Consider the following 17,745-nt stretch of genomic DNA (forward strand, 5'->3'; position numbering starts at 1 on the left):
TTGTGGGTTCTTTGGTGTTAAAATATATATTTTTAATATCAATAGCGATGTTACAGAGATCTCAGTAGTTGATGTTTCTGGTTGTCTACCATACTGTAGCCTGGGTCGTGCACCCTCTAGTGGTCAAAGTGTGGTACTAGCAGTTATCTACTATCTGAGAGTATCTGAGTTGAAGAAATTCTCCTTTTCCTCTATTAAATTCCCCTCAGTCTTATAATATTGCATACTTATACACTTTTAAACTACATTGTGATATTAAGACGTGTATTCGCTTCTGAAACACAAAGGTTTAATGTTTGCTTTTAATTGCCCTCCCGGACTGATTCAAGGACAGTTATTTAAAGGCAAATGTAGACCAACACACACAACAGTCAAATCTAGGTCCTAGTCTAGGACTTACATTTTATACATTATTTCTCTGTTTAATTTTAATCTCAAAATAGTTTCTTAAACTTGCCTTGGACTAAAGATTTTAAAACCGGTATTTGTTTCTGTGGTAGCAACCCTAAACATGACAATAGCTGGGTTTATAGAGTTTACACATAAAAAAAAAATCCATAAAGATAATTTGTGATGATTCCCAGTTGGGTCCTTTGTCTGCTCTTTTGCTGGACTCCTACAAAGACCCACACAATACAGGACATGCTCTCAAATTACAGGCAACATGATTGCATTACTGTTCAAAAGAACCAAAGTTTATTCTCTGTCTGTGTAGATTTTCCCATGCCCTCTGCAAACCAACATCCACACAAAATTCATTTTCATGCACTGATGTCTGACGGTTTATTTGCAGGCCCTTTTAAGTTATTTCATCTTGTTTTATTTTGTTTGCCCTCCACAGTCTGTTTTATCTCTATTCATAGAGCATATTCACATTCTCAGACCTATTTTAGGTCAAAGCTCACTCAACCACTGGAGGCCCCGTACCCAAACATGGGCTTTGGTATGTCACTATGTTTCTTTTGCTCACCAGTTTGCATAGCAAGAACAATTTCGTAGAATGTCCAAACTTGGTAAATATTGAATCATATGCAGGTGCCTGTGTGCACTATATACAAACTTTCAAAAAATTATTTTGCTTGTTTGCAGGATTTTAAGATTAATATGAGGTTTATATTTACACATTTTGTTAGAACAAGGTAATTTCTTCCTCAACTCACTATGATACTTGAATGAAAATGAATCTTTCATACATGCTCATGCACCATCTGATACTCTCACTCTTGCTGTCTGTCATTTTCCTCTTTTATAGTCAGATGTCATCTTGGAAAAGTATGTATTAATATATTAATATTATACCATTTTAATTTACATTTTATGTTTTTCTATATCTGAACAGTGCATTATGTAAAGAGTAGTTTTGATTTACATTTTATTCTTTATTGAGCATTTGAGGAATATCAAGTTTCTTTTTCACTGTTTCATTGACAGTTGCATGAAAATACTATGTGCTGTTCAAACAGGTGAACCGTAGCTCGATGTTTAATGATCAAGCTCTTCCGTATCTGTTGTCTTTAATACTTTTGTCATAGGGACAGTATTGCTTTTCTGTGTTTGGACATTGGATTCCTGTAACGCTCCTCCTAGCTCTGGCTGATATGTCTTCATTCATAACTTTAGGTCAGTGATGTTTGTGCGATCCAAACCCTAAATGGGTGTTTGGGCATTTTGAATGATCCAAGAATGAGCAGGGAACAAGGTGTCTTCATAGCCATTGTGAAACTATTTTAAGACAAGCACCCTGGTGCCTGGTATTCCTCTGCCACTTTCCCACAGACCTCTATGCCCACTTTTTTGCATTGCGTTATAGCTTATCTCAAAGATAAAGTGTGACACAACACAGTCATTTATTATTATTTTTTCGTTACCAAGGGTAACACTTTTGTCTTTTGTTTTGTCTCTTTGTTCTTCTTCGAGCAAATTTCCCAGTTTGTATGACACACCTCAGTGAATATACCATTTATTTAATGTGGCTTATTTACGTTTTTTAAAAGTTTAAAAAGAATTTAAGTTTACATTTCACTGTAAAGTGAACATTTGTTTGTTCTGATGTCAATAAAGAGGTCCCGTGTTCTGTATCGGTGTTGCTGCTGTTTGTCTCATCTTTTGTCAATTACTGTAATGTTGGCAGTTCTCCATTAAGCCAGCAGGTGATGCTGCATAACAAACAATGTCTGCTGTCTGTATCTGTATATTGACACAAGAGCAGAGAAACTCAACATTTTATATATTTTCAGAGAATCAAGTTATATAAAAATGTACACTCAGTGACCACTTTATAAGGGACACCTGTAAAATCTGATGCAACCCAATACAACAGCTCAACCATAATTTCTACCGTTACAAAGATAATTGTGTTCAGTTTTAAATGACACTGTCAGAGAAGTATTATTAATAACTGCTATTGAGGTTGTAGCTTGCAGTAGTATTGAACTGGACTGATAGATGTACCTAATAAAGTGACCAGGGAGTGTATATTTAATGCTTAAGGAAAGTGTCCTACATTCAAGAGTCCAAGAATTGTTCTAACTTTGTTAGTGGACTAAATTTTTCAATGCATCATACCTAAGGAGTTTTGTTTTGTGAAATGTCACATTTAGTTGGAATATTATTTATGCAAAATGAATTAGAAAATCTATATCTGAATTCATCATCATCATCATCATCATCAGTGTTGTACAGTACTCATCCTTCCGTTCTTCTCTGGTTTTATAAGAAATGTAAAACTAAAAGCAGAATTATACATTATCAACTACCAGCTGTACTTCTGGGTTGAGCATCTATTTCCATTTGACTTAACAAGTTTGTGTGGAGAGATTCTGTAATGGGTTGTGGGTCTTCATCAGGAGGCCGTACACCAGCCATCACATGGACTGGACTGGTGAACAGAAATTATGTCATCCTACACACACACACACACACACACACACACACACACACACACACACACACACACACACACACACACACACACACACACACACACACACACACACACACACACTATTCCAAACTGTCTGGGGATTCCTAGACATGATCCCAGCCATCGCCATCAAAGTTCACTTTTACTCCAAGCGTCCTCCAGTGATTACCTCACTGCTGGGTCAGGTTTTAGTGAGTCATTCTCCGGCAATCTCTCCGTCTCGCACAACACACAGGAGAGGAATGCAGCTACAGACCGGAGGATGAAAACAAAAACACATGCTGGTAGCAGTACAGAGGAATATGTCCTCTTTTTCCTGTGATGTAGGTTACGTTCCTGATGACTACTTGTCAGATTACCAACCGTAGTGCTTAACCTCTGCTAGCTGTGCAGTTATCGAGCGACTGTTGAGTTTGCAAAACAAACCGTTTGTTTTAAAGATTTTATCGTGATTCTGTAGAGTAGACAGAGTTCACCATCTGACCACATACACACAGCCAGACTGCTTAGGACTGGCTAGACTGAGTCAGACAAACCCCAAATACTAAGCAGCGTCCCGCCAAATTTCCCTACTATAGCACACTGACAAGCCAGCACAGTAAAGTCTGCTTAGTCTGGGGGTAACAAGCCTATGAGTCATACTTGGGGAGTCAGTTGGATAGGAATGCCAACAGGAGACCCCTAAACCCACACCAGCGGAGACAATGATGTGTATATGTCATGGCCATACAACTGAAATGACTCATTTGATTTGTCCACCATCTGTGTTAGTCATCGGCTTTCTTAATACATGTACATAGGAAAGGAATAACACGCCGGCTAGACGATGACTTAAGGTGAGATCACGTGGAGTCAGCAAAAGCTTGTCTGTCACTCTGTCGTTGTCGTGCTTGAGGTTTATGTCTTTATCTCTGAGTGTGGTTAAGTTTGAGGCAGTGGGGAACTTTTTGAATGTTGGTGTACTCACAGGTGTGCTCAGTTTGTGTTTCAGGCTAGAAATGCTGTTGACTGGGCAAGACTTGATTCTTCATACACTACTTGGGGTCCTTGTTGCAGCAAGACTCTTCTGACTTTTCTGAAATCCCCTTGAAGTCTGAATATCGTTACTGCCCATCTTTTGCTGCATGATGAAAACCAACCGTTTCAGACTACACTTAGAGATGACCACATCTAGCTTTTGTTCCTGTGGAGGTTTAATGTACTTATTGTATGTCACTATTGACAAAAGCATCTGCTAAAAGAATGTAAAGTAATGTAATTGCTTTTAAATGACATGTATTACCATTTTTGAAAATTCTAGGTGACAGAAGACCTTCAAAACCAGCTGAGAGAGGCACATCCCTGACATGGCTAACGTGTTGGCAAACGGGGTCTCACTTGCAGGAGGCATGGCAGGCCATCGACATCCCATTGGAGTCGTATTTCTGGCTACCTTATGCATGTAAGTCCAATATTCACTTTCGATTTACAACTGTTTTGGTTTTCACCTGCTCCTAAGGTAAGAATTAGGGTCTTAGCATGGTAGTTGTTTGACTTTCTTCACCAGCTAGATGCTAACTTTGTCTGTCTGCTCTTTGATGCTGCTTTAATCAGAGGTTGTTTGCTGAAAACAGGGTTAATGGGAGAAAGAAGACAATCATTATACAGTAAATGTGTTATCTGTAAAACAAAAATGATTTAAAATGAGCTAAAAAGTTCTGTAGAGCTACAACATAATTCTTATCACACCTTCAAATTACAGTCATTTATTAGATTTCAATATTTTAAAAAAAATTGATTAATGGGGTTTTAAAGACGTGCTGAAGTAAGACTTTTCACCCAAATATTTACATTTAATTTCTTTTCCACCTAAAAAAAAAAAAAATTCACCATTGTCATTTGTTCTTCTTGGCTTTTTGGCTGCCATGGTCGTAGCCTTGGTCTTTGGCAGGCTTCTGTGATGGCTTGCTCCCATAAGATGGCATATTGTGACGGGCTGATGTCACAGAGGTGAAGACTGTTCACTTTACATCTGGTTCTACAGGGGTGGTGATCTGCTGAGTAAAGGCCTTTTGGAAGGCAAAGGACAAGGTGTCATTGGGCCTCTGCATGAATATGAAATAGCGACGCTCATGATGTTGATTCACACTCCAGACAAATACTGCCAAAGCTAAGGCTAAACACACTTAGCATTTTTTTGATTAGCTCTCAGTGTGAGTAAGATGGCAGAAAGTTGCTGTGCTCAGTGGTGTTTGTTGTGATTACTAATGGCAGGGTTTGTGCAAATGATTGATGGCAAGAGGCTGTTAGCGATTCCAGTTATGATTCAGCTCAGTTGAATCGTGTTACCAAACCATGAGGCATTCTTTTTCAGTGACTTAACGTTTTTCATTTTCAGTTATGTTTTTATAGTGTTGGGCAAAAGTATACAGCTTTCAGTACCATATTTACTGTTGTAAGGCTGATCAGCTGTATTTAGGAAGGACAGAGAATAAGGAAGGAAAACAAAAGCCCAGTCCTTCTCTAGCTCATCCTCGTTCTTTGTATGGAATTTTAGAGAAAACCACATCAGGCCTTTTTCCATTTCCCTCCAACTTTAACCCTCCACAACCCCACCTCTCTATTCCCGTAAGTGCTGCAAGTTGGATAATGAGGAAATTGGCTTTTGGAATTGTGGCAGCATTGGCACGCGTGGCAAAGAAAGTGTCAAAATAACAGAAAACAAAAAGGAGCTTTACTGGAAACTGTCCAATAAAAAAATAAGCATTGGACAGTAGATATAGAAGGCCAGTGGTTAATGTCTGTTTTTTTGGTTTGGACGAGTACAATGATAGTGGCCACCTACTCTCTCTCTCTATAAGACACAGACATAATGCAGGTTTGTGCTCACACATACATTAGTAGCTTGCACACAAACACAATGGTAGTGTGCATGTATGCACTCACACATATACACACTCACAGCACTGGCCAGGTTAGCACTGGCCTCCTCATGCAGAGTCTAGACAGGAAGCTGGCCCATGCCAGATTAGGGATTTTCTCCCTCACACACACCCACACACGGTTACACTGCTGACAGTCATCTTCTTTCAATATGTCTGTGTATTGTGTGCTTGGATGTGTGTCAGAGGGAAAAAGAGAAAGAAAGGGAGGTAAAAACAGCGACTTGGTAACAGAGTCCTGTGTGTACGTAGATTTGTGTGTTTATGTGCTTGTCTGTCTTTGTTGAACAAGTCTTACAAAATAAAATAAAAACAACTCAGCCACAAAGAAACAGATTCCTTGTCAAAAGCTTTTTTTGTGACTCTATTACTCATTTTTCTTTGACTTTCCACCCGTTGAAATGATGAGTCTGAGGCCCAGTGTGAAAAGTTCAACTTGTCCTTCCCAGGTACAGGGGCGCACTGCATCCTGTAGTGCTTAGCTAAATTAAACCGAGCCCCTACTGTTCTCATCTGCTCACCTGTAGCCCCTGCCAGGCCCGGCCATGACCTTTGAACCCACACAGATGGGTCTGCATAATAAGACACGGGCACACACGGCTAAGTGCCATCTTGGACATGTTTGATGGGTAGCTGTATAGGACCAGGAAAGTCTGAATACAGTATGTATTGGAATGCTAATGTGTTGACCTTTTATGAGCAGGTGAGGGCTTGTGTGAACGTGTGCGTGTTTCTATATTTCTCTGTGTGGGTTTGTAAGTGTAAATAAATACAGATATTAATAGAAGTGTGTGCTTACTATACACAATCTTTGTCTCTCCGTGCGTTGTTGGCCTAAGGCCAATGGCCCCTGTGCCCTGTGTATGGCAGGCTGGGCTGTACTTTTCACTCTGTAACTGTATGAATATGCATGGCCTCCTGGCTTGTTACACATGGCAGTATAGCCATGGATTATAAAGAGCTTTCTTAAAAATGTAACATATAGCTGAAACGGTTGTTTTGACAAAAATCCACCTGGCCTCCAAAATGTGTTTAATTTGCAATTGTCACAGCAAGAAAACAATCATTGTTCTTTAAGTAATAGTTCAGTTTGGGTTGAATTTGACTGTTTTTCCTCAATATCTTTTTTATGACCTTGTTGCATGGTTTGAATGTATGTTAAACTATTGTTTTAAGTAGTAGAAGTTGCTGTTTGATCCCACAGACTTCTATTAATTAAAATGAGAAAATATACACAAACATGGAAAAAGTCTATAAAAATTGGTCCGACACAGTAAGAAAGTAAGAAACAAACTGCAACACTAAGAAACAAAAACTATAAATTTCCCTAAAGCCCTTCAGTCTGTCAATTCGGAAGATCCCTGTTGTGAAAAATAAGTAATATATTTTTTCGAGTCCACCTTCATTCCACCTCAGGACTTGAAATATTTGATGTTGACACAAAGCAATCCAAATACATTTTTTTTCCATTATAAGGTTTAAAGTGCTATTTTTAGAAGGTAGTCATCTCCAGCCAAGTCCTTCTGTTCGACACCTGAATATATGAGCATATTTACACCTTGTCTTAGAGAATATATGACATATGTGCACTGGTCACTGCTGCATTAACAGTATATTTCATCCCCTTCTTGGTTCCGTCTGTGAAATGGTCCTCTTCATTTCCCACATGAGTGGTTTTCTTATCATCCAGGCCCCCTCTCGCCTGCCCCAGGGGCTGAGTTAAAGTCGATAAAACACCCAAATATTCTGTTAAACATGGCCATGTGGCCGCTCCCTGCAATGCCTCCTGGGTAATTATGGTAATAACTCAGCCGTCAGAGGCGAGGCCAGAGGCCGGGATGACGAGGTCAGACTGGAGAGCCTGGGACGAGAGGAGTGGTAGTGGCGGAAGGGGGGCGGCGGGGTCAAGGTGAAGCGAGGCGGGGCTCTTGGGTTTCTATCCCATAAACCCTTGCTGTCACATCAGAGGCCGCTGGATGTATGTGGACATTCCCTCTAATCTGTCCTCCACAACAATCAAGATGCTGATGAGGGATGATGACAAGTGTTTGAGTAGCTGGGTTGTTTGTGCGGCCTTGACGGACAGACGCCTGGTCGGCTGGTCGGTATGAAGGTCAAAATGTGTCTCTGTTTGGGCTGTTGAAATTAGAGATTGCTAATTGTTGTGAGCCATTTTACTGCAATGGCAAATGTTGATGTGATTTTGAAAAGCAGATTGGTCAGTCCACGGTATCATTGTGTATTTATATTTTCTTTGAGACGGTCAGAAAATCGAGAAAGGCACAGGACAAAATGTTCTGGTGGAATCTGATCCATTATGGGTACATGTGGTTCCAGAGACGGAGGTGTACACCATCACTTTCAGAAATTAAAATCGACTTCTTTGTATTCTCTGTATTGTCTGACCGCCTGCACTCTGACAACAGTCTCTTCTATGATGAATAACTGAGAAAGAAACGGAACGACTCAACTTTTGGACATTTGTGCAGAAGATTGATTTGTGCCAATAGATTCATCTGTACTTTATATGCAGCTTTTATACGGACACTGATCTGTTCAACATTATTGAAGTGAAGGTTAATACAGAGGTAATGCAGTGCACTTCTAAATTGGTATTTCTGATAAAGATTTCTCAGTCAATGTACACATCAAATTACAGCTAAATACTATTACAGTAGTTACGGTATGTCACTGCACTGATTCCATTTTAGGAGCATTTGAAGTCAATTTATCTGAAATATTTGAATTATTTTGAAAGGTAGAAGGATTAGTCATAGAAACAGTATTACAGAGTAAAAGCACACAGTGACTCACTCACTGTGTTTTGTGTGTATTTCGGTGTGTGTATGCTTGCATGTGTGGCCTGAGCCTTTCTTGCATGACCTATATTTAGACTCAAAGTTATGCTAGATGAACAATGACAGAAACACAATATTCCCTCCATATTCTGTCCAAATTCTGGTTAGGGGGGAGACCACAGGAAAATGTTACCATTCAATCAACATTTTGGCTTCTTCAGCATTTCCTTGAACTTTAAATTTTCCCTCCTTGTGCTACTCCTTCATCACCCAAGCCAAGGCTTTGTCTAGGTCATTTCAGTCTCTTTGCATAGAAATATCCTCTCCTAAAGTATAAATTTGATAGGAAGTGGAGTGAAGTGACAAGTGTAATAATTTCCAGTGACACACATCTCCATTCAGACCCAAGTTTAATGTAAAAGTGATCAGCGCCAGGGCTATTATCACAGGCATCCAGATGTCAGGGAAAATGAGAAAGCTGCATTCAGGGAAAGTGTGAGTAAAAATCTAACACCACATTGCAATAAATTACCCCATAACGCACCAGGAAGCTCTCCACTTAAGTTATTTTGAGGCCTAACCATTATTAGTATTGATAGATATGGTCTCAGTCTTCATTTTGCTCCATAGATTATAATTATAATGTATTTCTTTCTGATTTTTAAGTATGAGCAAGTGCCAAGCCTTAAATATCTCCCCATCCGTTTATTCCTGCCCTGCAGTATTGAACCCTTATTCCTGCTTACATAGTTACATATTGTAGTTTATTCACTACCATCCACCCTGCAGTTCATTGAGACCCCTGACCTGCAAACAACTATAAATATTTATTTGCATCAACTTGTCTAAAAATAACTGTATTACAATAGAGTGTCCTGGAAGAGGTCCAGGAGAGCTGTGCAGCGAGCAGTAGTCAGCATTCAGAGTCCGGCCTCCTTGTCCAGAGAGAGATAGGGCAGTGTCAAGAGGCAGACATATTGATAGCTTTGTGGTCAACAGGAAAAAAAGTCACTTAGCGAGGGATCCTTTGGGTCCAAGGATGTATTTTTGGAATACGCAGACGGAAACAAGGAGCAGTTTGGAGTGATGCACAGTGGCTCTCCAGTGACATCTGTAAACACTATCCCCGACTTTTACAACATCACAGTGCTGCAATTCAATTGACAGCAGTGATTCCAACTTTAAAAATATTATAAGGCATGTACCAGTCCAAATGTGGACAAAATAGACTCAAGACATCCTCATATTAATAATACTGGCAGTTCAACAGTAGTGGCTTAAAAGAAGAACAAGGTTTTTTTAGGATCCACAACTTAGTAGCAAGTGTAAACCTTAAAGCTATAGTGCATAGTTTCTGCTGCCATCATGAGGAATTCTAAGTAATGACAACAACACTGTTGGCCCCTCCACCTGCTACAAGCCTACCATGACGCCCCCCCGCCCACCTCCTCCACGCAGTTGCTAGTAGCCAAGGAGGACACGGATGATTAAAAAAACATGATGGACTGGAGCTGATAGTCTTAATTAGCTTTGAAGCAACTCATGGTTGGCTTGAATGTAACGGACGTTCATTAATATCAAAAAGTTATGCACTAAAGCTTTAAGTTGACATTGGTTTCAGCTATCATCGACTCATCTTGTAGAGAAAGCAATCCACTGTCCTCTTTACAAAAGTAAACTTGATAAAAAACAAAAATATTCCAATAGAAAATGCCACCTTTTTACTAATTGATATATTCCATATGTCTACAACACGTTCCACAACAGGGTCATTAAACTATGCAGCCCACTCTATACTGTACCTGCAAGCAACTAAAAGTGTTTATTAAATGTTTTAAACTTGCCTCAAAGGGGCATGCATGTATTTTATTAACAGTAAAATACACAATTAAAATATAATTGTACTTTCTGAGAATAAACCTGTTTTAAAGTTGATATATGAATAGAAACATTTATGGTGAAAATATCAACATAGGAATAACTGTAAAATATGAATTTAGCTCCTTCAGATTTGATGGCACAGGTCACATATGATGTGCAACGCTGGATACATTGTGAAGAGTTGTATGATCCCAGAGCAACAGCTAGACTGAAGCACGCTGGGCTCAGAGACAAACAGATTCAAACTCAGCTCTGTGGTGGATAATTCTATTGTCTTCGTATTGTCTTCATTCTTTGTGCCAACGCTGTATGCCAGTCAATATCAAACTGTCTGCCAGTCTGGCTCAGTGTGAGACACAAGTCTCACTCCGCAACTTGTGCCTCTCCTCCCCTATCCCTCCTTCACCCCCAGAATGCAATAAATGTCCGGCTATCATTTATTTTAATTCACTCCCCTCTTGCACAGATGAAATGGATTCGTAACCTTGTAGGACAAGGACGTGCATGCCGTCTGCCGTCAGTTGCTGAGTTATTCTCTATTCTTCTAGCATAGAGAGTGAGAGAGAAAGAGGCCCAATGATGAAGAGAAATAGTCTGGCATGCAAATTGCCAGCTGCCATGTCCAATGAGGAGGCCTGGTGGAGATTGTCACCGTAGAAACTCTGGACAGGGTTAACGAGGCTGAGGGAGAGACCGAGCTTAAAAAGACAGCAGCAGTGGTGGAGCACGGGAGGGAAAATAGTCTGAAAAAACTCAGTGTGATTTATTTGCCAAATCAAGGCACGATGAGTGGATTATGGCTAGCCTAATGAGAAAGAGTGTTTAGGGGATAGCTAATTGGACGTGACCAAGGAGGAGAATGCTAAGAGCAGGCCATGGGGATTGGGTGGCGTATGTCATTCACCTGACAGTAGTTTAACTCACAGTGTGGAAGTGAAACAGCAAAGTGAGCAGTGGGAGAGAAGAGTGCAGGTGTGTAGGCTTATTTCCATTATCGACTGATCTGTGGATTTCTTTCTCAATTATTCGATGTTTGAAATATTAAATAATTGAAATAATGACCAAAAGCCACAGTAACGTCTTTAATTTGCTTGTTTTGTCTGGTTAACTTGAAGATGATTAAATAATAGGTATTTATAACAAAGAAAAATAAAATCATCACATCTGAGACTGGAACCTTGGAATGTTGCCTACTGATTTTGTGTTGATCGACGAATCAATTCATCGACTTACAGTATCGTTGCAGCTCGACAGGTGTGTTGACACAATTTCCAGACAACCCCCGTTTGAGCAGGTCAGACATGGCACCATGTTTAGCCCTCCTGTACAATGTTCTTTGTATGGTGTGTGTATTGTATGACTTATTGAATAAACAGCTGAGAAGCAGCAATTGCTTGTGTTCTCTCCTGGAGAATTGAGTGCATTTTGGATATTCAGATGAGAGACTGAAACTTTAGCAATAATCATATTTCTGATTTTGGATTGTTCTGAATTATTTTTTCTGGGATTAAGATAAAACGGATGTCAAGCAAATCTGTAAAGAACTCTCCTCTCTTTCAAGTAATTAAATGCCTCTGATTCCTCTGTTGGGTCCTGAGTTGACATCACAGACTGTACAAGACATACAGCAACCTTGCAACGCCCACTAGAGGGTAGTATTTAACTACAGGCAGCATTTCATATTTATTCATGCTTTCTGACTCCTATGTATGCTGTATTCATGGCTTGCATGTCTAACTTTCTGATTTTGTTTGTTTTATTTTTTGTCTTCACAAGGTCACTTAAAGCATTTCCACCTGGATTTAAAAACACATGATTTGTTGAGTCTAAATGATTTGATAAACAGAAGAACCTCAACTTTTTTTTTTCTTTTCACTCATCGCTAATGTTTTGAGCTTAGTGCAAAAATTATGTCCAATACACAAGGAAATTATTTATTGTATTCCTCAAACCACCACCTGCTGAGGGATGTGGATATTTTCTTGTCATAATTTTGGATTCTTGTTTTTCTTTTAATCATTTTGATACGTTCCATAACATAAAGTCACGTTTTTTGTTTACTCTCCTACTTAAACTTTCCAAATTGAAAATGTGGTACTGAATTTCAGTAGATTGCTGCCATTTCACATTAACTGCATGGTTTTGGAAAGATTTATTTCATTAGGAGCAATTTATTTCAGTATTTTAAGAAGCATGATACAACAATTTGTGTCACCACCTGCTGCTGTTTTTAGGACATGATGATGTGGTTACCTTTTTGAAAAGATGCAATTACAAATATTCTCCCTGTTTTTTTTAGATTAGTATTTTGTACGAAATAGTACATGCATTATAGACTTTATTTCTGTCTTCTTACACCTTAATTGCAAAAGAGCCTTTTATAATTTTTTTCAACATTTAATTTCCACATATAAGGTTTATTAAATCGACCGCTCATTGCTCGACATTTAAAGGCACTAGTTTCTTTTCTATTGTTGAATGCAGATCCTCTTAGTGATGACATTTCCTTTGTGTGTCCACTGAAGTCCTTGGAAATGTTTGTGTTGCATCCATTTGATCGCCACAGCATGTTTCTCATTTCATGAGTGCAGCGGCATGCACATTTGAAATGGGTTAGGACACAAATGGGATTAATGCTTGCAAGACATCTCCTAAAGCGTTTCCACCTGTAATGTTGTTTGCAGATGCACTAAATGAGATGTCTTAGCGGGAGCAAACGTCTCTGTATGCAGAGCTAACGGTGGGAGGCCTGCACCAGGCTGCACTGTGACCCGACTGATGCAGCTCCTACTTTCTGGCTCCAATTTCGACAGGACGTAGCATATAGGGAAAGAGACAACATGGGAAATGTGATTACACGGTTGCCTAATGTAAGGGAATCTCATTTGTTTTGTCGGCCGTTTGATTGTTCCTTTCTGCGCTGGCAAATTCAGGAAAATACGATGCAGATCTGGATGAGGGTGAGCAGTCGCTGTTACCACCCAATCTGAGGAAGAGTGTTTTGACTTTGAAAACCTCAAACTTATGTTGCTGTCAGACACGGGGGAAAAGAGATTTTAAATAAAGCTTCTGTAGGTTTATACAGGACTCTTTCTTGACACACCGACATATACAGTAAACATACACATTTGTCTGAAACAATGGCAAGTCAAGGATTCTTCTTGATAAATGCACCATCATGCTCTAAACATAACTGTAAAAATAACTGGTCTTAGAGGGCGTAGACTGTGGTCACAATGCAGGATTGTGACGTAAGATGTCTATTAAAGGAAAAGACTTTCCTAACCAAGATGAATGAGTGATATCGAGCTCTGGCATGACAAACGAGGGCTGAAGTGTCGCAAGTGTTTTATGACGGTCCCTAGGGTCCTTATCTCCCGTAACCCCTGACCCCTCGACCTTTTTAAACCACAAGGGTGATTACAAGTAGCCGGCCAATGGAATAACTGCTATACTACTATTTCACAAAACCTCTCACTGTGGAGGAGACAGTTCTACTTCATTCACGCAGAATTACAGTATTTGTTTCATTGGTCCATTGACCTGAAAGGAAAATAAAAATAGCACAAGACAAACTAGTGCATCATATTGAAATGCATAATATAATCCATGACATACATGAACAGTTTGCAGATAATAAAAAGACAACTTGGTCATTATCTGTAGAACTCCTCCTCAAATGTTTCAACATAACTGGACCTGATTTCTAATATCAGTGGGCCTGAGGTGTTTATGCGTTCAGCAGCAGAGTAGCATGCATCGCATACTGTCTACTGCCGTCCTAAGCGGTCCGCAGAGCGATGAGCAAAGGGTTTCACTCACTGCTCATCTGCCACACCTGTCATGTAACAGACTATGATATCTTTTCCCCATGGGACGCACAACTGTGTGACACTGGCGTTTTTCACCGTAGGCTCTGACAACAACAGCAGCACTGACCGTTAAAACCCCAGGGCAGGTAGTAGTTTATCGAACACCATTGAGGTGAAAGAGCAACTGAGTAAAGTAGAGCTGAGTTGAGTAGATTTTTCCAGCCTTTGGGTTATAATTTTAGGATAAATTTAAGAGCTATATACAGGTATGCGTGACCTAATTGCCAAAACCGTAAAGGAGATGAATAAGTTAAGTTTACTTTTGCCGGGCTGCGGCATTTGATTACTTGTTTGTTTACTGACAGGAGGAATTTTGGGCGAGGACAGGTAATTGATGAACACGTGTGCTGTTCCCGCGGATGCAAGTGTGACTGGCTACTGGAGATGTACATCATTTTTCGTAACATTGCATTCTAAGATTAGTGCAGGGTCCCAGGGGTCTCACTCGTCACTCCATTTCCTAAATTGACAGCTGGAGAAACTCTATTCCACCGGACGTGATAAACGACACGGGGCGTCGGAGGAGTGCGTCGCAGAAGAGAGAAAGGAGTGATAAATGGGGGAGGTTGGGAGGAATCAGGGCAGATGAAAGTTGTGTGGCACTGAGATATGACTGACAGCTCATTATGAAAAATCCGAGAAGGGAGTCTAACTTGTTCAGCCAAACCGTTTTCTGTATTTTCCTTTTTACCAATCTCAAATACACTCAATATAGACACAGATCTCCACTATTATTGAGGGTTGTAATTGTCTGTGACTGTGTTGAGAGTGAGATAATTTCTAATTCAATAATTAACACATATAAGTTGATTCAAGACAATAACACAATAAGAAATGCAAATCATTTCAAACAGGCTGCATATACTCACTCATACTGGATTCAATGGGTCTGATGAAGCTTTTCCTCATTTATGTACAGAATGTGTCTGGTTTTCATCTGCTATTTATAAAAGCAACAGCACATTTGTTTCATCATGGAGACACTATACTTTTTGAAAAACGTTTTGGCTCAACTTGTTACTTGTCTACTACAAATATTTAGGTAATATATTTTAAATTTGTTGATGGATATCAAACAGCTCCCAAAATGTACTCCTTATTTTAGTTGTAGAAGAGTAGATTGAACTGTTGTAGGTGGCACAGTTTTGTAATGTCATCTGTAATAGATGTACTTTGGTTTTGGGTTTGTTTCAATACCAAGAGCAACTTCACCTTGTGAAGCTGGACGTTGCCACCTTTGTCAGATGCTTTTTTAAGTTCTAGTTTTGATCACAGGCACCTTTGCACTGGACATATGTTACTATTTTGGCATGAACACCATCATTTTTGTTCTTTTTTGTTGTTGTTGTTATTCTCTACAGTATAACCTTTGTCATTTACATTTATAGCGTACACAAAGCTGTAAGTCACCCATCAGGACATTAGAAAGCTCAAGGAAACCCTGGAGATTGCCACTTGGCATTGCTTTATTGGGTATTTTCCCTCAGTAGTCGTACTAGCTTCTTGCAACCTCACTCAATTTAGTTGTTTTAGCCCCCTATGGCCGTGTTGCTGATTTTGAATAAGTGCTCAGGGCACCAGGGGTCAGCTGCAATTTCAGCCGTAGCTAAACTGGTCTATTCTAATGTGAGATCTGAGGTGACTTTGACTTTTGATTAATGACAGTTCTCCAAAGGACATATCACCAGGAAAACTTTCCACAGCATAAAAATCACTTCCAGTAAAAGTAGAAAACATCTATATCTTTATGCATACAGAATTTGGCACTGACTGACTGCATTCAATGTGAAATAATACCCAGGTGTCGTTACAGGAGGCAAACACTGAAAGTGTTTGTTATTAAAATATTTGTACTTCTTGGGCCCCAAAGGCCCACTATGCCTTTTCTCACTTATGCATATTTCCATTATAGTGACATCAAGCAAACAGAGAAATGCTGCTGCTGCCTCTCTCCTGTTCTCTCTCCTTTTCTCTTGAGTGTTTCTCTCACAGGCTGTGAAAACAGCAGCCCCAGGGAGTATTCATATCCCATGAGCCCTTGGGGCAGAAGGCCCGAGGACACGCCATGGGGATGTATTGAGGGGTGTTGTGGGGGAGAGGAGAGCTGCACATCTCAATATGAATACTATAGATACATGTAAAGCAGATAGCAGTTGAATAGTTTTGGTCCATTTGGGATTTTAGCAAAGAGATTTAGAGATAATGAGAAAATGCAGCTAGTATAAATACTGGGACCACAAACGGACGAGCTACTGTTAGAGTTTGACTAATGCAGACAAATTTGAAAATGCTGTTTACATGTCAATGGCTTTTTCCACCACTAGCATTGTAAGTGTTTATTCTAACACTTGCTCTCTACACTGAAAACAGGGCCAAAACAATAGATTATTTTAATGATGGTTGGCAAACCACGCTGCTACCACCATTTTTGGAAATGAGTAGATTTGAATAGACACATTTCATTTTTGGTAGGTGTCATAATTACCATGCGGTGAGCAGTTTGAACACATTTATAAATGCCAACCCTTCCTATGACAAAGCTTTATAGGTCACGGAAAATCAAAAGATCAACTGAAAAAGTTTAGATTTGTTTGCACTAAAATTGTATCTGTGTGTGCCATATTCACTTCAATAAATTGCTTTTAAAATTAATTTATGAAATCAAAGTCTTGATCTCATGAATTGCTTTAAAAAGGTCATATAAAAATAAAGAGATAATTACTATTACTTTAAAAAAAAAAAAAAATTGTATATATATATTGTAACTGTCAGGCTATACAGACGATACAGTAGTTTTTACCAGAGTAGTTCTATTGCTAGTTCAAAAGGAAAACACTTAATCTCAGGGACGTTTCAATCAAAATATGAAGCAGTTTTACCAGAAGTAAGACTGTTGGATTGTGGGACAAAGGTCTCTGTGTCTGTACTCTCCTGTATGATCTTATTATCTGTCAGCCAATTTAACAGAGAGGCCTTTGGGGAGTGACAATGAGGATGTAGGGGAGGAGGAGGGGACGCCCTCATACACACACAAACACACACACACACACACACACACCTCTGCTCTAATTCACACTGACCTCTGCGGCCTCTCCACAATGCACGTTTTCGTATTTGATAGAAAAATCGATAGCCTTGCTGGCAGACAACAAACTCCATGAAGAATTAAAACAAGGAAAGTGTTGATAGCGGTCAATCATTTTTCTGTCCACTAACACTACACTTACTGATGCAGCGATGGATACATGCCGTTTGCCTTTTAGAAACGCACTGTCATTGGCAGTTCAGCTTGCCGAGATGCTTCCTTTCACACGATGGGTATCGAATGAGGTAGAAAAAAAGGATAAAAT

The 17,745-nt window shown here is 39.6% G+C and overlaps 1 protein-coding gene across 1 annotated transcript in view; it reads left to right on the forward strand.

Moving 5' to 3' along the window:
* LOC120546828 (steroid hormone receptor ERR2-like) overlaps positions 1-17,745 on the forward strand; it is an 80,133-nt gene that overhangs the window by 5,480 nt on the left and 56,908 nt on the right. Inside the window, exon 4 of the mRNA XM_039782050.1 lies at positions 4,224-4,364. Coding sequence (XP_039637984.1) covers positions 4,270-4,364 — 95 coding nt within the window. The 5' untranslated portion in view covers positions 4,224-4,269. The remainder of the gene's footprint in view (positions 1-4,223; positions 4,365-17,745) is intronic.

This window comes from Perca fluviatilis, chromosome 18 (assembly GCF_010015445.1).
Source record: "Perca fluviatilis chromosome 18, GENO_Pfluv_1.0, whole genome shotgun sequence".
NCBI classification, from domain to species: Eukaryota; Metazoa; Chordata; class Actinopteri; order Perciformes; family Percidae; genus Perca; species Perca fluviatilis.